At 41.1% G+C, this 24,085-nt stretch overlaps 1 protein-coding gene across 5 annotated transcripts in view; it reads left to right on the top strand.

The window, feature by feature from the left end:
• LOC125455634 (neuronal PAS domain-containing protein 3) overlaps positions 1-24,085 on the top strand; it is a 1,150,912-nt gene that overhangs the window by 300,842 nt on the left and 825,985 nt on the right. For all 5 annotated transcript variants that reach the window (XM_048537891.2, XM_048537893.2, XM_048537892.2 and 2 more), the window contains one exon: positions 19,696-19,940. In XM_048537891.2, the coding sequence (XP_048393848.1) occupies positions 19,696-19,940 (245 nt within the window). The remainder of the gene's footprint in view (positions 1-19,695; positions 19,941-24,085) is intronic.

Raw genomic sequence — 24,085 nt, 5'->3', positions numbered from 1 at the left:
CACTGTGTCACCCTGTGGCAAATCAGAGTGTCAATTTAGATGGAAATGGAGATGAAGAAGAATTTCTATTTGCAGTAGATTCCGAGTCTTTGGAACTTCTTGTTGCAGAAAGCCGTGGAGGCACAGTCCTTGTGTATATTTAAAGCTGAGCTGAGTAAGTGGTGAAGGTGATGGTAAAATTTGTAGCAGAATCGCTGGTAGTACAGACATGTCGTGAGGCCCAACATTGGGAGCAATTCGCTGCATCTTTTATGCATTTGCCAAGTTGTTTCTCGCTTGGCAGAACTGATGAAGGGTCTAGGCCGAAAAGTCAGCTTTCCTGCTCCTAAGATACTACTTGTCCTGCTGCATTCATCTAGTTCTACACCTTGTTATCTCAGATTCTTCAGCATCTGTAGTTCCTATTATCTCTAGCACAATTTTCAGTTTTGGTGCAAGGGGAGTCTGAATAACCAATGCAGAGGGCATGCAGAGTTAGTAGTGTTGGCGATTAAGGTGGGTGACAATGAGTGAGGGAAGATGTTGCAGGCAAAGGTGTGTGGTAGAGTATGAGCCTTGTTTGGAGGTGGATACAGTAGCAGAGATAGGTCACAATTTCTTATCAGAGAGAAGATGGTGGCAGTCAAGTTGTGTGGAGTATGAAGGTCCTTGAAATTCTTCCTACATTGCTGAGGATTCCACCAGATGGCTGAGACTGTACTGAGCTGGGTGGCAACATCGGACCAAGCCAACATGGCTTAGCATTGTGGCCTCCCCTCCCAGTTTGAGAAGATGAGGAAATCCCACCGTTATAGCACTGTTTTCCCTAGAACTTCCAGAGCCCTGCCCTCAAACTGTGGCACCAATATTTCTTTCTCTGTCATGTGCAAGATAAATGCTAGGAACTTTACAGGCAGCTTAACATTACCTTTGCCTTCCCAAGTATACCACAATCTTCTAAGAATGATACTGAAGCCAGTAAACATTTTTTTTGGGAACAAAAATCAGTCGTTATTTTGTTCATGATTAATCAACTGCATTGTAAGCTTTATGTCCTGGAGCTCCACTTTTTTGGTAATCTGAAACAACAGTGAGACGGAGGAAGGAGATAGACTACTTAGCGGCATGGTGTAAAGACAACAATCTCTCCCCCGTTGTCTGCCAAACGAAGGAGCTGGTCGTCAACTTTGGGAATCAGAATTGAGGGCATGCCCCTGCCTGTATCAATGGTGCTAAGGTGAGGGTGGACAAGGGCTTCAAGTTCATACGGGTAAATATCACCAATGATCTGTCCTGGTCCATCCATATCGACACTACAGTTAAGAAAGCGCTTTAGAAGCCTAAGGAAATTCGGCATGCCCACAATGATTCTTAGCGATTTTTATAGGTGCATCATGGAAAGCAGAGATAATGGGAACTGCAGATGCTGGAGAATTCCAAGATAATAAAATGTGAGGCTGGATGAACACAGCAGGCCAAGCAGCATCTCAGTAGCACAAAAGCTGACGTTTCGGGCCTAGACCCTTCATCAGAGAGGGGGATGGGGAGAGGGAACTGGAATAAATAGGGAGAGAGGGGGAGGCGGATCGAAGATGGAGAGTAAAGAAGATAGGTGGAGAGAGTATAGGTGGGGAGGTAGGGAGGTGATAGGTCAGTCCAGGGAAGACGGACAGGTCAAGGAGGTGGGATGAGGTTAGTAGGTAGCTGGGGGTGCGGCTTGGGGTGGGAGGAAGGGATGGGTGAGAGGAAGAACCGGTTAGGGAGGCAGAGACAGGTTGGACTGGTTTTGGGATGCAGTGGGTCGGGGGGAAGAGCTGGGCTGGTTGTGTGGTGCAGTGGGGGGAGGGGACGAACTGGGCTGGTTTAGGGATGCAGTAGGGGAAGGGGAGATTTTGAAACTGGTGAAGTCCACATTGATACCATATGGCTGCAGGTTTCCCAGGCGGAATATGAGTTGCTGTTCCTCCAACCAAGCCGCACCCCCAGCTACCTACTAACCTCATCCCACCTCCTTGACCTGTCCGTCTTCCCTGGACTGACCTATCCCCTCCCTACCTCCCCACCTACACTCTCTCCACCTATCTTCTTTACTCTCCATCTTCGGTCCGCCTCCCCCTCTCTCCCTATTTATTCCAGTTCCCTCTCCCCATCCCCCTCTCTGATGAAGGGTCTAGGCCCGAAACGTCAGCTTTTGTGCTCCTGAGATGCTGCTTGGCCTGCTGTGTTCATCCAGCCTCACATTTTATCATCATAGAAAGCATCCTGTTTGGCTGTATCCCAACTTGGTTTGGCAACTGTTCTGCCCAAGACCACAAGAAATTAGAGAGAGTTGTGAACGCAGCCCAGTACATCATGAAAACGACCCTTCCTTTGATTGACCCAATCTATACTTCTCGTTGCTTCAGGAAAGCAGCCAACATAATCAAAGTTCTCTCCACTTCATCATACTCACTTCTAACCTTTTCCACTGAGCAGAAGATTCAAAAATTTGAAAACACATACCAACAGCTTTAAGAATAGTTCTTGCCTACTGTTATCAGACTAGTAAATGGTTCTCTCATATTAGAGTTGATCATTCGCTGCACCTTCTCTATAGTTGTAACATAACATTCTGTATTCTGTTCTATTACCCTGATGTACTTGTACAAGGTATAATTTGTCCGGGTAGCAGGCAATACAATACTTTTTTACTGTGTCTCGGTGCATGTGACAATAATAAATCAAATCAAATCAAATCAAAAACTCATTGTGGGATATCTTAGAAGTGATTGTTTCTTTTGAGAATGGCATGTGATAGAATGAGGTTAGAATAAGATGAGGGGATGTCATAAGGGTAGAAACTTAATAAGCTGAGTTTGCCAAGACCAGTTATGCCTTGCAGTGAGAACCCCTCTACGAAACTCAGCGGAACTAACACCTAGCCAAAGAAACATAAGATTCAACCCATAAAGTTAACATTTCCACTAAAATTTATTTCCTTAATCATGGGCATAGAATCTTCCATGAACCATGGCAGTATGATGGAATGGAATTGTTTGTTTCCTTTTCCTTGAAAAAGTATTTATTGATTAATTTAGAGGGTTGCAGCCTCTTACAGTTATGACAATACAGCCAAACATGTGTTTGACACTAAACATCACTTCAGTAACCTGGAAATCTGAAACAAAAACAGAGATTGTTAGAGAAACTCAGCAGATCTCACGGCATCTAAGGAGAGAAAGCAGAGTTAATTTTTTGGGTCCAGTGACCTAAACATTTCTCCAGCAATTTTTGTTTTACATAATAAACCATTTAGTAGTTTCATTAGTGTAATCTATAAAGTTTTTATTTGTAAATGAAGTGTTTCTTGTCGTAAATAAAGACTTCTAAATCCTGGCTCATGCAAATGCATCGAAAAAGTGTTTGAAGAAGCTCACTGAACTAGCATGATCTTGCTTTTTTTTAAAAATCAGCCTACTGAGAGATGTTATTACATACTTCTGGAGCAGGGGAACTTTGAATCCAGACTTTCACAGCCCAGAGGTAGGGACACAACCATTGTGCCTCAAGAGCCCACAACTTTACGTATTATATTTTTAAATTTGTTATTTTTCTAATCAACATGTTTAGAAATGTTATTGCACCAACTCTGGAGCAGGTGAGAAATGATCCCAGGCCTCTAGGTCCAGGGATAGGGACATTTCCACTGTGCCACAAGAAGGCCCGGATCTTGCATGTTAATTTTTTGTTGTCACCATTTTTTCTTAAGCAACCTCTTCAGAGAAGTTATTACACACCTCTAGAGCAGGTGCAACTGGAACCCAGGCCTCTTAGTCCAGGGGTAGGGACCCTACCACGTGCCACAAGAAGGTGGCCGGGCATATTAGACCATGGCCCTGAATCTGTTTCAGGTTAAATTAATTTTGAATCATTGTAGTTTATTGTAATGACACATAGAGTGAGGTTCACCTGATCTTTTTGCATTGGTTTGATTGATTCTGCCTAATTGTAGTGGAATCTAGGAATTAAACTAACGGAACTTCCCTTACAGTAATTGGATTTTGGATAAGTTAGGACTAATTAGTGCAGTTCTGCCACAAAATTATTAGGTCACATTCCTTTTGGCACTGATTACGCATTAGACATGCATGGACAGTTGTCTTTTTGTGGTTTTTAAAATTCACATCATAATAAAAACCTCTATAGCATTCAGCATTCTTGCTCCATGCTGAAATAACATCTTAAAACCCCTTCACCCATCAACTTTATTCTTCCTGGCATGCGGTGATTAAAGGACACCATTACCCAGCATAAATTCTACCCCTTTAATAGGTAAACTCAGAAATTTCCAAGAGTAGCAACTCTGTTTACTAAGTCACATCATAGCTTAACTTTGTTAAACTTAACTTCTCATAAACCATGAGAACAGGTTCATAAATCCCATGAATGCCACACTTTAATACATTTTCTTTCTTCCAGTCATCTGGAACACAAACTTTATCACCATACCAACTCAACTACTCCAGTCTCTTTCACATTATTAATCTGTTTATTTGTTTTGCTGATGGAAGAAGGGAATACTTCATCCTTAGAGACAAAATCTCTGTTATCTCCAATAGATTGACTCCATTTAGCTCTATACAAGGTAAAATCTCCTTGACTTCTGGGTCAGTGGGCTGAAGAGTGGCAGATTTGGATCAATGGGCTGAGTGGCAGATGGAGTTTAATTTGGATAAATGGAAGGTAATACATTTTGGTAATACAAGCAAGGACAGGACTTAGGCAATCAATGGTAGACCCCTGGGTAGTGTTGTAGTATAGAGATACCTAGGGATTTGGGTACATAATTTTTTGAAATTTGCATCACAGGTAGACAGGGTGGTTAAGAAGGTGTTTAGCACACGTGTCTTCATTGCTTAGAACTTTGAGTATAAAAGTTGGGATGTTATGTTGAGGTTGTACAGGATGTTGGTGAGGCCTCTTGTGGAGTACTGTGCGCATTTCTGGTCACCTTGTTATAGGAAGAATATTATTAATCTGAAGATGATTCAGAAAAGATTTGTCAGGACGTTGCCTGCATGGAAGGGTTTGAGATATAAAAATAGACTGGAAAGGTTGGAACTTTTCTCACAGGATTGTAGGGTTTGAGGGATGACCATGTTGAGGTTTATACATCATGAGGGGCTTAGATAAGGTGAATGCCAAGGGTCTTTTCCCTGAGGTGGAGATTTCAAAATTAGGGGGCATATTTTTAAGATGAGCGAGAAAGATTTATAAAGGGCATGAGGGACAACTTTTTTGACACAGACAGTGGTTCGTGTATGGAGTTAACTGCCAGGGAAAAGGGTAGAGGCAGTTACAGTTACAACAATTTAAAGACATTTAGAGAAAAACATTTTGTCAGATACATTAGGGACATTTAAGCGGCTCTTGGATAGGCACATGGATGATAGTAAAATGTAGGGTGTGCAGGGTAGTTTGGTCTCAGGGTAGGATAATAGGTCTGCACAACATCGTGGGCTGAAGGGCCTCTACTGTGCTGTGCTGTTCTACATTCTATAAGTTAATGATTAGGAAAGGTTTGGATGGATATGGGCCAAATGCAGACAAGTGGGACTAGTTTAGTTTGGGCACATGGTCAGTGTGGACTGTTTGGACTAAAGAGATTCCATGCTGTATGACTCTGTGACTCTTTGACTCTATGACTGTAAAATGGTGCATTCTTAAAGCAATGGCTTAATTTAAAGATTTCAAGTGAAATCCCAATTTTGGGGTCGTTAGCCTGCTGCCATTGAATTGAATAAGCCTTTACAATTCAAATACTGCCGAAGGGCTCTTGTGGCATAGTAGTCGTGTGACTCCCTCTGAATCAGGAGATGTAGCCAGACTGGCTGAGCTTTTCCAGCAATTTCTATTTTTGCCTCTGAATCAGGAGGCTTGGATTCATGTACCACCTGGTCCCTCCGTACAGCTGGATTAGACAATATCTATAAATTACTTCATCCAGTTGCCTTGCTGGAAAATTATCAGAAAACTTGGCAGCATCTTGTACTAGTAAGCAAAGAAACGTTAATTAACTCAACTCTGGTTCGGTGCTTTGAAATTTTTGGTCATTGGCCCAGCTCAGGTGACAGAAACAGTGAACAGAGTTCTGAATATTTCTGGGACTGACCATGTTATCATGCAGAATAAAACAACCTTTCATTAAAATAAAATTCTGTCTAAAACCTGTTTGGCGCTGCAGCAAATTCCCTGCCTCTGAACAGGAGGCCACGTTCAAGCCCAACTTGCTCCAGAGATGTGCAATAACAACTCTGAACAGGTTTACTACTAGTTTCTAAATTTCTGGTCAGGGTGTTGAGGTGCAATGGTAGTGCCCTACCCTTGAGCCAGGAGGTCCGGGGTCAAGTCCCACATGCACCAGAGGTGTGTAAAAATATCTCTGAATAGGTTGTTTAAAAAAAAAAATCATTAAAAATCCAGTGTGGGACATGGTGTGATTATTCAGCTGAAACCTACAGAGAGGACGAAGAGAATGTATGGTGTCTTATAGGACCCTCGCATAAGAAGCCATTTATGAATTTGGTTATATCTGATTGTAGAGCCACAGGCAGAAATCTGTTTAGAGTGATTAAACACAGTATTGGGAGACTGGTGGGCAGGCATTTGGGAAGTAACAGTGTTTTCAAGGACTTTGGAGATGAGGCAACGGTTTTCAAGGACAGGCTGAATGATTTGAGAAGAGAAAGTTGTGATTGTGATTTGTTTGAAAGATGTTGAAGCAGTGCTTGTATAAGGGAAACAAGTTAGAATAGCCTTTATTCTAAAATGGTAGACTTTATTGCCATGTGTGCTCAAATGAATGCAGTGAAAAGTTTGTAACCTCACCTCTTGGTGGCATCTTAGATACAGGATACCGAGGTACAGATACAGTAGATGTTGTCACAGAATTGAAATAACAGGAAGAAAACACTAGCGTGAGAATACAGAATTTAAAAGTCCAGAATGAGAATGGTTTGTTGCCCGTACCACGTGCTAGTGAGGCAAGGAATAGGGAGAGAGAGGAGTTGAACACGTGGCTACAGGGATGGTGCAGGAGGGAGGGTTTTGGATTCTTGGATAATTGGGGCTCTTTCTAGGGTAGGTGGGACCTCTACAAGCAAGATGGTCTTCACCTGAACCAAAGGGGTACCGATATCCTGGGGGGGAAATTTGCTAAGGCTATTCGGGTGGGTTTAAACTAATTCAGCAGAGGGATGGGAATCAAAATTGTAGTTCGACTATAGAAAAGGTTGAGAGTAGGATGGTCCGAAATAAAGTTTCAGGGACGCAAGATGGCACCGGCAAGTAAGAAGTTGGTTTGAAGTGTGTCTACTTCAACGCCAGGAGCGTCCGGAATAAGGTGGGTAAACTTGCAACATGGGTTGGTACCTGGGACTTTGATGTTGTGGTCATTTCGGAGACATGGATAGAGCAGGGACAGGAATGGTTGTTGCAGGTTGTGGGATTTAGATGTTTCAGTAAGAACAGAGAAGATGGTAAAAGAAGGGGAGGTGTGGCATTGTTGGTCAAGGACAGTATTACAGTTGCAGAAAAGGTGTTTGGGGACTTGTCGGCTGAGGTTAGAAACAGGAAAGGAGAGTTCACCCTCTTGGGAGTTTTCTATAGGTCTCCAAATAGTTCCAGAGATGTAGAGGAAAGGATAGCAAAGATGATTCTCGATAGGAGTGAGAGAGACAGGGTAGTTGTCATGGGGGACTTCAACTTTCCAAATATTGACTGGGAACACCATAGTTCGAGTACTATAGATGAGTCAGTTTTTGTCCAGTGTTTTATCCACAGTATGTAGATAGGCCAACAAGGGGCGAAGCCATATTAGATTTGGTACTGGGTAATGAGCCCGGCCAGGTGTTAGATTTGGAAGTAGGTGAGCACTTTGGTGATAGCGGTCACAATTCTGTTATGTTGACTTTAGTGATGGAAAGGGATAGGTGTATACCACTGGGCAAGAGTTATAGCTGGGGGAAAGGAAATTACGATGAGATTAGGCAAGATTTAGGGAGCATAGGATGGGGAAGGAAACTGCAGGGGATGGGCACATTAGAAATGTGGAGCTTATTCAAGGTAAAGCTCCTGTGTGTCCTAGATAAGTATGTACCTGTTAAGCAGGGAGGAAGCTGTAAAGCATGGGAGCCATGGTTTACGAAGGAGGTGGAATCTCTGGTCAAGAGGAAGAAGGTGGCTTATGTTAGGAAGAGATGTGAAGGTTCAGTTAGGGCACTTGAGGGCTACGAGGTAGCCAGGAAAGACCTAAAGAGAGAGCTCAGAAGAGCCAGGAGGAGACATGAGAAGTTGTTGGCGGATAGGATGAGGGTAAACCCTAAGGCTTTCTATAGGTATTTGTGGAATAAAAGAATGATGAAAGTAAGATTAGGCCCAATCAAGGATAGTAGTGGTAAGTTGTGTGTGGAGTCAGATGAGATAGGGGAAATGCTAAATGAATATTTTTCAACAGTATTCACTCTAGAAAACGACAATGTTGTTGAGGAGAATACTGAGATACAGGCTACTAGACTAGGTGGGATTGAGGTTCACAAGGAAGAGGTATTAGAAATCCTTCAGAGGGTGAAGATAGATAAGTCTCCTGGGCCGGATGGGATTTATCCTCTGATCCTCTGGGAAGCCAGGGAGGAGATTGCCGAGCCTTTGGCATTGATCTTTAACTCGTCATTGTCTACAGGAATAGTGTCAGATGACTGGAGGATAGCAAATGTGGTTCCCCTGTTCAAGCAGGGGAGTAGAGACAACCCTGGTAATTATAGACCAGTGAGCCTTACCTCAGTTGTTGGTAAAGTGTTGGAAAAGGTTATCAGGGATAGGATTTATAATCATCTAGAAAAGGTGAAAGAGACTTTTTATAGAACATTACAGCACAGTACAGGCCCTTCAGCCCTTGATGTTGTGCTGACCTGTCACACCGATCTAAAGCCCATCTAACCTACACGATTCCAAGTACGTCCATATGCTCATCCAATGACGACTTAGAAAAGAATAAATTGATTAGGGATAGTCAGCATGGTTTTGTGAAGGGTAGGTTGTGCCTCACAAACCTTATTGAGTTCTTTGTGAAGGTGACCAAACAGGTAGATGAGAGTAAACCGGTTGATGTGGTGTGTATGAATTTCAGCAAGGCATTCGATAAGCTTCCCCACAGTAGGCTATTGTACAAAATGCGGAGGAATGGAATTATGGGAGATATAGCAGTTTGGATCGGAAATTGGCTTGCTGAAAGAAGACAGAGGGTGGTAGTTGATGGGAAATGTTCATCCCGGAGACCAGTTACTAGTGGTGTACCGCAAGGGTCGGTGTTGGGTCCACTGCTGTTTGTCATTTTTATAAATGACTTGGATGAGGGCATAGAAGGATGGGTTAGTAAATTTGCAGACGACACTAAGGTCGGTGGAGTTGTGGATAGTGATGAAGGATGCTGTAGGTTGCAGAGAGACATAGATAAGCTGCAGAGCTGGGCTGAGAGGTGGCAAATGGAGTTCAATGCGGACAAGTGTGAGGTGATGCACTTTGGTAGGAGTAACTGGAAAGCAAAGTACAGGGCTAATGGTAAGATTCTTAGTAGTGTAGATGAGCAGAGAGATCTCGGTGTCCATGTACACAGATCATTGAAAGTTGCCACCCAGGTTGACAGGGCTGTTAAGAAGGCATACAGTGTTTTAGCTTTTATTAATAGAGGGATCGAGTTCTGGAACCAAGAGATAATGCTGCAGCTGTACAAAACTCTGGTGCGGCCGCACTTGGAGTATTGTGTACAGTTCTGGTCACCGCATTATAAGAAGGATGTGGAAGCTTTGGAAAGGGTGCAGAGGAGATTTACTAGGATGTTGCCTGGTATGGAGGGAAGGTCTTAAGAGGAAAGGCTGAGGGACTTGAGACTGTTTTCATTAGCGAGAAGAAGGTTGAGAGGTGACTTAAATGAAACATATAAAATAATCAGAGGGTTAGACAGGGTGGATAGGAAGAGCCTTTTTCCTAGAATGGTGACGGCGAGCACGAGGGGGCATAGCTTTAAATTGAGGGGTGAAAGATATAGGACAGATGTCAGAGGTAGTTTCTTTACTCAGAGAGTAGTAAGGGAATGGAACGCTTTGCCTGCAATGGTAGTAGATTCGCCAACTTTAGGTACATTTAAGTCGTCATTGGATGAGCATATGGATGTACTTGGAATCGTGTAGGTTAGATGGGCTTTAGATCGGTGTGACAGGTTGGCACAACATCAAGGGCTGAAGGGCCTGTACTGTGCTGTAATGTTTTATAAAAAGTCTCTTTAAAGTACTCAAGTTATAGCTCTTTTCAACCGAGTCTGTGCCTGCTGGGCTTCAGAACATGAGGCCTCCCCTCTGTCATGGACTTGCCTCTCGGACGCACCCCCGGCAGCCCACATTTACCTGCTCCTGCTCTGGGCTCTGGCCGTGACATGGCTCCCAGCTTGGCCTGTTCTCGTCCTGCTCCACTCTCAGAGACTTGGCCTGCGCTCCGTCTGCTGCCCACTCGAGGCTCTCGCCCATGACTCACTTCCGGGATTCAGCCCGTGCTTACTCTGCTCCCTATTCTGGGGCTCTGCCTGCACTTACTACACTCCCTGCTCTGGGATTTGGCCCCCTCTTGTTCTGCTCCCCTCCTCCAGGACTCAACCTGCACTTACTCTGCTGATTTACTATTTCATTGTGCTTGGGAAGCGGGAAAGAAAATGAGTTTTTAAAAGAATGCAATTATGAGTGCCAGCTTTTTGTGTTAATGATGAGATGAGCTGGGAGAAGTGTTGAGACAGCAATGAATGAAGTAAAAAAGAGCCATTGGTTCAGGCTTGGGCTAGACTCCTGTCTACTGCTTTAATCGTTGTGTTACAAAGTAACAGCATTATCTTCAAAGACACGGTTTGTTGGAATAATACTCTTTAAATAGAATTATTGAAAAATGGAGCAGTAGGTCCTAGAAAATTGACTACTTTGTTGCAGCTTTGGACAGAGCCATTAAAGTAATTGACTTGCCTTGGCATTTCGTCTTTTCATGATTATGTCATTCATTGCTTCAGGATAGCGAACACGAATTTAAAATGACACGTGTGTTCTGTAAAGGTATTGTTCTATTGATGAAAACATTTATGCTATACTTAAGTAATGATTTACAGGAGTTTCAGCCACTTTAGTTGTTTTTTTTGTTCTCATAGGTCACTTTGTTCTCACAAATGGAGAATGATTGGCTGAACTGGTGAATTTAAATTTTGAATGTAAGACCCAGATGTTGTTTTGCCCTTATAGTGTTATAACTTATCACTTAAACAACAGGCTACCTTTTTCAGTTTGTAGTCACTGGAATGACCTCGTAAAGATGAATACCATCAAAATAACTACTGGTGCAACTCTTTATATTGTCAAATTGTTTAAATATAATGAAGAATGAAGATCAAAAATCATTTCATTTCAACCAAATTTAACTTGAGTACAAGAAAAAAATTACATTTTGCCCTTGTGCCATAGTGAGCCACCCAACATGCATTATAAAGGATAAACATAAAACCATGATATAGGAACAGAATTAGGCCATTCAACCCATCAAATCTACACCACCATTCAATCATGGCTGATGTTTCTTAACCTCATTCTTCTGTCTTCTCCCCATAACCCTTGATCCCCTGACTAATGAAGAACCTATCTATCCTTGTCTTAAATACATTCAATGGCTTGACCTCTACAGCCTTCTGTGACAATGAATTCTATAGATTTGTGTTAATGATGAGATGAGCTAGGAGAGGTGTTGAGACACCAATGAATGAAGTCAAAAAGAGCCATAGGTTCAGGATGAAGAAATTCCTCCTCATCTCAGTTCTAAAGAGTTGACCCTTCATTCTGAGCCGGTGCGTTCAGGTCCTAGTCTTTCCCACTGTCGGAAAAACCTCTTTACGTCCACTCTATCCAGGCCTCTTATACTATATTCTACAAGTTTCAGCCAGATCCTCCTGACCTTCTAAACTCCATCAAATAGACATCCAGAGTCTTCAGTAGCTCCTCCTACTGACAAGTCCTTCATCTCAGGATCATTTTTGTGAATTTTCTCTGGACCCCTCTAAGCCTAGAACATTGTTCCTTAGATATGGGGCCCAAAACTGCTCACGATATTCCAAATGCTGGGTGACTGAAACCAGTCATACATCTCTGCTGTTGTGTTCTAGCACTTTGAAATGAGTGTGAACATTGCATTTGCTCCTGACTGTCAACTGAACCTGCACGTTAATTTTAAGAAAATACTCAACTAGAACTTCTAATGCTGTTGTCCTTCTGATTTCTAAAGCCTTGTTTATACATCGAAGCTGTTCGTATATTTTGCTCATGCATTATTAGAACAATCTACAACAGGAGATTGACACTTTGAATCAAAAGTCATAACATTTAGAGTTTCATAGTATAGAACATGACGATATCTGAATAAAAAGGACATTTTGTCAAAGCTTTTCATCTCGCCTTCATTAGGTCAATTTGTAAGACCACTAACTCAAGAGCAAAATTATCGTTTATTGAGGAGATTGATAGAGGAGATTGCTTATTGGTTGGCAAGCAGAGTCCGATTGGTAAAGGCATTGCCATGGAAAATGCAGATGAGTTCAGATTTGTGAAGAAGGGTCTAGGCCTGAAATGTCAGCCTTCCTGCTCCTAAGATGCTGCTTGGCCTGCTGTGTTCAGCCAGCTCTGTACCTTGTTATCTCAGTAACTGCTCAAGAGCCTCTTATCAGTTTGCATGATATACAGCAAGAAATGATCTGATCTAGATAGCCATTATATTACAGGAAAGCATTGATGCACTCTATTTCAACATCAAATTTGCATTGTGAACAAACGTTAAAGAATAGATTGGCTGGAAGTTCTCTAGTACTGTTGACTGTGAACTCAGTTTCACTGTTTGATATATACATTGGGATTTGTATAGTTCTAGGTGCTATAAGATTGATTTGATTTGGAACATGACAAATACAGCCTGACCTAAATGTAAACCTATCCTGTGAAATAGTGGCCACTCTGATCAGCTCATTTCTCTCTACATCATGCAATTCATGAAAGGCCGTTAAGGTATTGACACTTGGTCCTGCAAATGGTACTGAAAGAAGATCATTTGGAATTTTCCAGTGGGAATCTCATTTCTCAAAACAATGTGGCTAGAAAAGCAGCAGCAGGTAGATCCACCCCCTCCCCAGCCCACCACAGCGAGTTAATTGCATTTGCAGTCAAAGACTACCCCATTGCTGGATTCTCCCCTGTATTGATGACCTGGCTTTGGAATCTGTTTCTTATTTGCATTTTTTAAAACATGTCCAACTCCATGTTTAAGTGCCCTTCTGGCTGCTTCCTTTACTGCTGGAAAACATCTGATTGGCCCTTGAGCTTTGAAATTCTACTCACCACCTATAATATGACAAAGAACCTATCTTCAGGCTAATTCAGAGCCATCGTCATTAAAATCTCGACTTAGTGACTGTTTTCCATTGTGAGCATATTCAAGACCTGGAAAATTACCAGCTGTTGTTTTCTATACTCAAAGCGTTCTTTAAGGCACTGGTATCCCAGTTACTTATAGAGTTTGTTTAGTCTGCTAATATTAATGTCTTTATATTCCATTTACTGTATGATTGGAAACATTGATAAAAGATGCATATTATCAATTCTGAAAAAAATTAAGGAAATTATATTGAGTCAAAAAATATGTGCAGCATGTAGCATATTGTTGATATATTTCAGAGGAAAGTTACTGAAAAGGACACTAATTCATGATCTGGAGTCAAACCTAGTGACTTTAGAACATTGGAGATAATGGGAACTGCAGATGCTGGAGAATCCAAGACAACAAAATGTGAGGCTGGATGAACACAGCAGGCCAAGCAGCATTTCAAAGCGATGCTGCTTGGCCTGCTGTGTTCATCCAGCCTCACATTTTGTTGACTTTAGAACATTGACAAGCTAAAATTGATTTAGTCTTAAAAGCCACTGCAGCTATTTATCCTTAATGATGTAAATGGAATAGTTTTTTTTTCTGTTTGCCATTTATTCATTCATGTTTTGTAGTGGACGAAAGGCAAACAGATTGATGGTCATTTAAGCTGGAGGTGGTCCTGTTGTTTCATTTTTGTTTTGGGTGTTAGCATTAGAACAGGAAGATAAGTCTGAAACTAAGAAAGATTGGAGGAAGGAAACTTGTGGAAGTTAGAAGGGTTTGAACCCGAAACATCGGCTTTCCTGCTCTTCTGATGCTGCTTGGCCTGCTATGTTCATCCAGTTCTACACCTTGTTATGGCAAATTTTCTGTCAGTCAGGCAGCTGGTTGGTTGCCGGTGAGCTTTCAAAGACTCGAGATGAGAAAGCTTCAGACATCAAAAGCCACTGGTATATCAAGCCAAACCTTGGTGCTGCTGCAGAGGAGGCTGTGATGGCTGCGAGGTACAACTTCAAGAGAGGTTTTGTTTCAAGCAGGTCACACAGATTATGGGTCAAGGGGAGAGGGGTGCTGTATGGAGTTGAAAAGAATTGGGGAGGGGTATTGCTCAATGGCTATCACCACCATTCCCTATATGCAGTCCCGTGATCTTGAACCAATAAATGCAGATTGAGGAACCCCTTCCGCTACATCTGACAGTTTGACAGCATTTTTCAATCATCCGCCAGGTAGTCTGATTCTTTCCTGTCCTGTCTGGAGCTGAAATAGTTGTAACCCCAGCAGGAGTCAATCTTTAATTGGTCACAAATTGACTACCTAAGGAACTCATTTAGCAAAGTGGCAACAAGGTGCAGCTTGGGCCAGAACTTAATATTGATGGAGGCTTTTGTTCACCACTGTCCTGTCTAATAGGGTTCTCTCTTCTCCAGGTTCATTACCTCCAACACCAGACAATTCTGCCCTGTATGACAAATATCAAGTTTTTATTTTGGTATGTTTGAGATTACCTGTTTAATTTAAGATAAAATGATGTAATGAAAGGAGTCCTGTGATCTGTTCTGAATCCAGCTTCATAAGATAGTTGGATAGTCTGTTTGCTACAGGGACAATAAGGCCCAGATCGATTGACTGGGAAGAAGGTGCAAGATGTTCATACCTGTAAATAATGATAATTATGGGTGTGCTAATGTTGGAAGACTCTTGGGCCTGAATATCTGCTACTAAGGGAAATAATGGGACTTAACACACCCACCTTGGCTTAAAATCAACTTGTATCATCATTGAAGGGTTCTTTTAGACCTATCTTTTTACTTTGGGCGGGGGGGGGAAACATGAGCTGGATAGAATCGGACCTGCCAAACCTAGAAGCAGATAATTCATAGTTATGGGGGCAGGTGAGCATGGAGATGGGCTGTTTGAAAGGCCTGCACTCTGTTCTTTGGAATTTTATCCCAGTTGTTTTTTTTAGAAGGTGGTAGACTCTCTGGCCCTCAATGTTCTCAAGACTTCACCCACAATATGCTTCTCATGGCACCCACCTACCCTCATGGCCATCCATACCAATGGATAAAATGGAGGGAGAATGACATTGGGGTCTACAAGATAACAACTTATTATTTCTACCCAGATGCTAGACCCTTGTGATTCAAGCTGCTATGAAGATGGGCTTTGAGAGGGTAAGTATGCACAGCAAGCTATTGTAAAATCAGGTCATAGATTTCTTGAAATATCCCAAACTTCATAGATTGGTCAGCCTTCAGAAAAGTCTGAGAAAAAGGGCCAGCACAATAGAGGTAATCAGCCTCTGTTGTTTATTTCACTGATGTGAGTTTGTGTTCTTACTGAAGAGACCAAGTTTGTGAGGATTCTAATAAGTCAGGAAGGTTTTTCTCAAAGGAGTATAGCCCTATATCAGTGTAACCCTTAATCTGAAGGTGAGTTTAGTGATTAGAAGTTAAAATGTTATCTAGTTCAGAAAGGAAGCAAGTCATTGGAAGCTGAAAATTGTTTTGAACTGGTTCTTGGAGAATGAGGTATCCATTTCAAGTTCCGATTAAGGTATAATCATGGAGAAGAGTTATTAGATGTTTTAAATGTTAAGTGTGGGATTTATTGTGCCATATAGAATTCAAGTTGCTTACTGGATAGTGTTTAGATAATTATCCTTTTTGTTTGTTTCTTTACACAAAATTCTTAAATACCTTTTATCTTTCAAGGCTAACACAGGAAATTCAAACTGGGTCAGCCATGGGCTAGTGGTGTTTTCACTAGGCTATCAATCCAGAGATCCAGAAATGTTCTAGAGACCTGAGTTTGAATCTTGCTGTGTCAGATAGTGGAATTTGAATTCAATACAAATCTGGAAATTTTAATAAATGAAAATGAAACCATTGCTGTTTCTCAAGAATAATCCATCTCATTCACTGATGTTCTTTAGGGAAGGAGACTGCCATTCTTACCATGTCAGGCTGACATGAAACTCCAGACCTGCTGCAATGTGGTTGACTCTTGACTGGGTTTAGGGATGGGCGGTAAATTCTAGGAGATAGCAAGAACTACAGATGCCGGAGTCAGAGTCAATACAGACTGGAGCTGGAGGAACACTGCAGCAACAGAGGAGCAGGAAAGTCAACATTTTGGGTTTACACGATTCATCAGGACTAGGGAGGTGTAAGGGAGCTTGGAAATGAATGGGAGGGTGGGGTGGGGGGAAGGTAGGTGTGATTTTGATAGGTGGATACAGGTAGTGGAAATTGGTCAGTGGGAAGGGTGGAGTGGATATGTGAGAAAGAAGATGGACAGCTGGTGTCAGATCAAGGAGGCAGTGATGAAAGGGAGAGCTGGACATGGAATGGGGCTGGGGTGTGAGGAGATTTTGAAAGTGGTGCATTCTATGTTAAGGCCGTTGGGCTGTAAGCTCACGAGACACAATAAGAGGTGTTTTCCTTCAGTTTGCATGTGGTGTCATTGTGACATTGCAGGGGGCCCAGGATGAACATATTACCAAGGGAGCGGGAGAGGAGTTAAAATGGTTGACAATCTGAAGGTGCTGTTGATTATAGTGTCCAGAGCACAGATGCTCCGCGATGTAGTATCCATTGCTTCCATTGTGGTCTCTTCTACCTTGGTGAGGCCAAGCGCAGACCAATTCACAGAGCATCTGAGCTCTGATATAATTAATCTTTTCTGTAGCAGGGTGATCAGAACTGCACACGGTACTGCAGAAGAGACCTTACCAACATCATGTACAACCTCATCATAACATTCTAATTCCTGTGCTCAAAAGATCTGAACAATGAAGGCAAGTGTGCTAAATGCCTTAAGTGAAGTTGCTGACTTGCTCGCCGAGTTGGCCTGTTTTCTTTCAGACGTTTCATTATCGGTGAGGCCTCAGATGAAGTAATGTTGTTCTACTCCGCTTGGAATTTATACTCTCTGGTCTGTTATGCTGAGTTGTGTCATTTCTGGTTCTGTGGAGTTGTACGTTGGGCCCAGTTCTGTATGTTTGTTGATTGCATTATGGGTTGAGAACCATACCTCTAGAAATTCCTGTGTGAGTCTGTGTTTGAGCTACTATGGTTACATTGTCCCAGTTAAACTGTTCACTATGAACAGACATATCCCCGCAACTTCAACCCCGCAGGTGCCTAATAAATAGACAACTCCAAGAGGACACAGTACACCCTAACACACTAGCCACAATGCCCTACATCAAGAACACATCAGGACTGACAACGAGAGATAGTAGGAACTGCTCATGTTGGAGTATCTGAGATAACAAGGTGTGGAGTTGGATGAACACAGCTGGCCAGGTAGCATCAGAAGAGAGGGAAAGCTGACATTTCGGGTCTGGACCCTTCTTCAGATAACGAGACTCCTAAGACCACTAGGAATCATGGTAGTGCACAAGCCCACAGCCACAAACCACAAGACAAATGCTCACAAGGATTAAAGACCCCATTCCCAAAACATTCAGAACCAACGTAGTTTACAAACTACCATGCAATGACTGCCAGAAACATTACATTATACTGACAGGAAGGAAGCTAGCCATCAGAATACATGAACATCAGGTAGCAGCAAAACGACATGATGAACTTTCCCTTATATTGGTACACCTGGACAATGAAGCCTATCAGTTTACCTGGGACAATGTAACCATAGTAACCCAAACCAAACATAGATGTGCACAGGAATTCCGAGAGGCATGGTTCCCAACCCATTACGCAAACATCAAACACATAGAATTAGGCCCTGTATACAAGCTTATACAGAACAAAACCAGAAATGACATCTCAGCATGACGACTGGACAGTATAAACTTCATGCAAAGTAGAACAACAGCGCGCCATTGGAGGCCTGACTGATGATGTAACCTAGCATGGTGACGAAAAGTCTGAATGAGAATAAGCCTGCTCAGCAAGCAAGTGAACAACCTCATCCACAAGCCAAGCTGCAGATCTTTGCAAAAACCTTAAGTCTTCTTAAGCACCCAGTCTATTATATTTTTATCTAGTTTTCTTACAATTATAGGAAACTATAGTGTTTTTTATAGCGACATTCTTTTTATTTGATTCTTTTCCCAACAACGCAGAAAGAAAATTATGAAATTAAATCTTCAGAAGTCCATAATGAACATAAGTGTGTTGCAATAATATGACATTACATCCCCCTGTGATTCTCCTATACAAACCCTAAAACAGCTGTTAAAGACTTGTTTTAATGAGGGCTGGGTAGGTTAATTGTGAAGTGCAGCTAGCTGTAATGCACCTAGAATGGAATCATTTACTGTCTACCATCTTTATTGTGGAGGTGTTGATGTTGGACAGGGGTGGACATAGTCCAACGGACTTTTTTGAAATCACAAGCTTTTGGACTGATGCTCCTTGGTCAGGTGAAGCAGTGCGCTGAAAGCCTTTGACTTCAAACAAACCTATTGGACTAAACCTGGTGTCATGTGATTTCTGACTTTTATCATCTTTATACCCAGTCTTTGAATTCCCCACTGTCCTAATTGACAAATTGTAAACCTTGTAATAAGATCCTTCCCTTTTACTTGGCAAAATTGGATGTTGCTACCTAACAACTCTTGGAACTAACTGTTCCAAAACTAATATACTGTCTTGCTCAGTATATAAAAAGATCCAAATGGAGGAATTTATCTCGATGTATAAATTATTTTCCGGCACATAGCATGAGGATTTTCATTGTATGTGTCAGTTCACGTCTCTCTTTTAAGTGAAATCATTCTCCTTTCAATTTCTTTAACTTTCTTTTACTTACCCCACGACATACATCTTTCTATTGTCTAAACTGAAAATATTGTCAAAAAATCTAGTTGAATTTCTCTTGTTCTTCAATTTTCCTGTGCAGAATCCATACTTTCAACTGAGTGCACCCTAATAGGATTGGGATTAGCAAATTGTTCTCACTGGAATTAGGAGTAAATCTACATCCTAATTTCTCATATCTTATAGAAGTAGCATTGCATTTTAGCCTTAACACCTCATTTTGCATCTCATTTCAGCTGAAAATAAATTTTCCTGGAACTATTTCTTATTTATAAACTACATTGATAGAATAGTTCTCAGTTTAAGAAAAGTTTGGTGATCAGTGGGATAATACTGAACAAACTGTTTTTATTTGCATTTGGTCCCATAAATATACAGTTTTTAATGATTATGAAAATATTCAAGTTTTATTTTTACTACTGCTGCACTGAACTCTTTATTTTTCTCTTAGTTTACAAGCCTTGCGAAAGGAGAAATCTCGAGATGCTGCTCGATCACGCCGAGGAAAGGAAAACTTTGAATTCTACGAATTGGCGAAGCTATTGCCTCTCCCTGCTGCCATTACAAGCCAATTAGATAAAGCATCAATTATTCGCCTCACCATTAGTTACTTGAAAATGAGGGACTTTGCAAATCTAGGTGACCCCCCCTGGAATTTGAGAATGGAGGGTCCCCCACCTAACACATCTGTGAAAGGTAAGAAAATTATTTCAGATTAGAATAGAAGATCTAATTTACTACTACTGTACTACAACTGTAAATCTGATGGTCTCTACACAAACATACAGGAGTATGTTTGCCTTATTTTTAGTTCTCCGGTAATCATCAGCTTTTCCTCATGTCTCAACATGTGTAAAAAAATTTTAGCATCAACTATATAATTCCAAATAGTTAGTTTTTTTTCTCCACATTTACATATGGTGTATATTTTGGAATTTTCCAGTATACTGTTGGTACATCAGCCTCATTTCAAGGTAGTGTGTTTCTTTATGTTGTTAATATTTAAGATCTTTTTGTTTTTACCAAAATGTATGTTGGTGGTTAGAAATGCAAGGGATGGATTTTGTTTCAGTTGTCAACATATTGTGTGAAATACACACTTAAAATTTTGAGGCTTAGTTTTTTTTATATATTGTATATAAACATTAAACTTGAGCATGATATTTCTAGAATTTTAAGTACTGAACAGTGCATAAAGTTATCAAACTCATAATAGTACTCAAAATATTACATATTCCATTATAATACTCAGACAGATCAGGAGCGTATTTTCAAGAAATTATGCAACCCACTCATGATTTCTTGTCTTTCAGTAGTAAATTTCTAGAAATATGATAAAAGTGGATGGGAAGAAAATTTTGTATGAACATGCTTTAATTAACGAATGTGAAGGTAGGAAATGCTGATGAAGTAAGTGGCTGATATCTCATGATGAAAAACAGGTGGTGGATGGACAAAGGATGGGCAGGAGAACAATGAGAATTGAATGGCCTAAACTGAGGTGAGGGTTCTCTATCACATGCATTGTTACTGGACGTACCGCCTCTCAATCCCAAGTAGAAACCCTAATCTATCAGTTAACTAAATGGAGCACACACATCTGTTTCCTATATTGTTCTTTTCAATTAGATTATGCAGCTGATCAGCTATCTTAATTAAACCAAGCATTAGAATGCTTTTCCAATTTGGAAATCCAAATTGGGTAGAAATTATGCATACTGCTTGCACCCTTTGATAGTAGTTTCTATGGAGAAGGAGGCTAGTACAAAATGATAGTCAAGTAGCTTTGTGTAGAATTTAGTGGATTAAATATGGGAATTGAATCTTCTCATCTGTTCCAAACAGAAAATGGATTAAAAAGCAACTGTCCAAAGTGGTAGAAGTTGAAAACTGGACCCCACAAGGATCAGTGCTGTGACCAATATTGTTCACAATTTATGTCAATGATTTAGACTGTAGAATGAAAATTACAATTCCTAAATTTGTGGCTAATAACTTGTTGGGAGACGAGGGAGCATGGAATGATCAGGGAACTGAGTGCCCAGTAAACAAAGTGCTAAACTGGTACAGAGGAATGAAAAGATGCACCTCTTTTTATTGTCCTACTTATGTGGGTGCTACGTTATTTTAAGTGGGTCAGTGTTAGCATGGAGTTTAAGTTTAACTTTTCCAGACTATTAAGCTAATTAAATTAGATCCAGTCAAAGTCTCTGACTCTAACTCAGCACTGGAGACCTTTTCCAAAGAATTCCAGAAGCCAGGTAATTGGCCATCAGCAATTTAAACTTTGTGAACAATTCCCTGAGTTATCAAATGCGTCAAGCTTATACATGGTCCTGACATGCAATTCTTGTCTTTGTTGCTGCAACAATTACTATCTATCAGTAGATCTCAGCTGGATTTGAAGTTACTAAACTCTGCATTTTTTTCTGAAACCACATTCTAATTGGCATAGGGTCAAGCAATTTAGAGAATCAAATGGATGACTCAAATTGTTTATGAGGCATTGGCTGTAATACTGAACTCTTCTACAATCACCATGGTTGCAAAGTGACTAAATTTGCAAATTAAACTTCCCAGATTAGAAGGATTATAGATAAGGAGGAAAATAATAGAAGAATTATGCTGCTTAGTAAAGCCCCTGGTAAGTAGTTAGAATGAATCTTGGCTCAAAACCCATGGATTAGAATCAGTAGGAATTAAAATGAGGAATGACAAAGGTCAGAAAAGATTGATTGAATGGTGTTTTCTCTCCTCATAGTTTGTTCAGGAAATGAACATCTTTGGCATGATAAACATTTGTTTCTCATTTATAACTGACCTTAAAAAAAGTGATGGGTACCAGTGCTTATGAACTGCTGAGGCCACCCATTTGATGTAGGTGTAACCAAAATACTGTTAGAATGTTGTAGGTTTTTGACCCAGCAACAATGAAGGAACAAACTATGCATCTGTGGAGGTCAAGAGATTGGTATGTGCTATCTCCTGTAGGTTTGCAGAAAGAACTGTAAGCAGCTTGTTGTTGGTCTGTAGTGTGCTCACCAATCCTCTTTTCTACTCTTGAACAAAACATTAATCTGGTTAGACAGAGATAATTGGAACTGCAGATGCTGGAGAATCCAAGATAATAAAGTGTGAAGCTGGATGAACACAGCAGGCCAAGCAGCATCTCGGGAGCACAAAAGCTGACGTTTCGGGCCGAGATGAAGGGTCTAAGCCCGAAACGTCAGCTTTTGTGCTCCTGAGATGCTGCTTGGCCTGCTGTGTTCATCTAGCTTCATACTTTATTAATCTGGCTAGACAAGCTGGTAGGGCTCTATAACAAAGCAAATCAACTGGACAGAAGAAACTTACAAAACCAGAACAGAACTGAAAAAAATCAAGTCTGATTCATGGTAATGATGCGTTCTTTTCTGCCTACCACTCTCTAAATGCCACTATCCTGCCAATGACACAACCTGCTGTTGATTTTAGAGGGTTTGTGATCAGTTACCAAATATAAACAATCAACAATTTATCAGGATTTTCTGCTAGCTTATTGAGAAGCAACAGTTTAGATGTCATATATTAGTAAATTAGGCAAAGCTATGACCCATGGCAGATGAGGATTCTTTACTGGTCCTGGAGCTTTGTGTGGAATAGAGGCGTAGAGGCATAGCACTTACAATCCCAGTTATCCTGTTGTCTTTTATGGTGGTTTCTGGTAGTCTTGCATAATCTTGATACCAACAGTTTTTGTTCTTACCTCAGGTACATGTGAGGGCCATCACCTGGGTCTTCTTGCAGTGAGATAGTGTGGCTCATCTTCCTGGATATTCAAGCTGCTCCCACCCTTCCTGTCCACTTAATAACTTAATTTGAGAGCTGGAGATCAGTGCTATCTCAATCACCTGTCAGAGAGTCATACAGCGTGGAAACTGACTCTTTGGTTCAACCTGTCCACGATGACCAAACATCCTAATCTGACCTAATCCCATTTGCTAGTATTTGACCCATATCTCTCTAAACCCTTCCTATTCATATACCTGTCCCAGATGTCTTTTAAATGTTGTAATTGTACTCACCTCCATTGCTTCCTCTGGCAGCTCGTTCCATATAGGCACCACCTTCTGTGTGGAAGAGTTACCCCTCTGGTCCTTTTTAAATCTTTCACCTCTCATCTTAAGCCTATGCTGTCTAGTTTTCTACTCCATTACCCTAGGAAAAAGACCTTGGCTATTCACCCTATCCATGCCCCTTATGATTTTATAAACCTCGATAAAGTCACCCCTCAGCCTCTGATACTCCAGGGAAAAATGCCGCTCCCTATTACTCAAATTCTCCAATCCTTGCAACATCTTTGTTAATCTTTTCCCAAGTTTAACAACATCCTTCCCATAGAAGGGGAACCAGAAACGTACATGGTATTCTACAAGTGGCATCACTAATGTCCTGTTTAACTGTAAATATATCATCTCAATTCCTATAGATAATGTTCTGACTAACGAAGGCTAACATGCCAAATATCATCTTCATCACCTGTCTATCTGTGACTCCCTTTTCAAGGATCTATTCACCTGCATCCCTCAATCTCTTTGTACAGTAACACTCCCAAGGGCCCTAACATTAACTGTATGGAACAACTAATCATGAGTCACATGAATATTATCCCCTTGCCCACTTCCATTTGAAGTTTTCATTCTTTCTAAGGCTAAAACCTTTTATTTGATTTTTGGTATACTGCATTGATAATGAAAGGTGTGGTACATGAGTTCACACCTTGATCGTTCTGATGAGCTGTCTGTTTTCAGATATTGCGACACTGTTGTATGAGGTCGTAACCTACGCAGGAAATACCAAAT

This window comes from Stegostoma tigrinum, chromosome 10 (assembly GCF_030684315.1).
Source record: "Stegostoma tigrinum isolate sSteTig4 chromosome 10, sSteTig4.hap1, whole genome shotgun sequence".
NCBI lineage: Eukaryota > Metazoa > Chordata > Chondrichthyes > Orectolobiformes > Stegostomatidae > Stegostoma > Stegostoma tigrinum.
The sequence above is the reverse complement of the archived record's forward strand: the minus strand, read 5'-3'. Positions and strand labels throughout refer to the sequence as shown.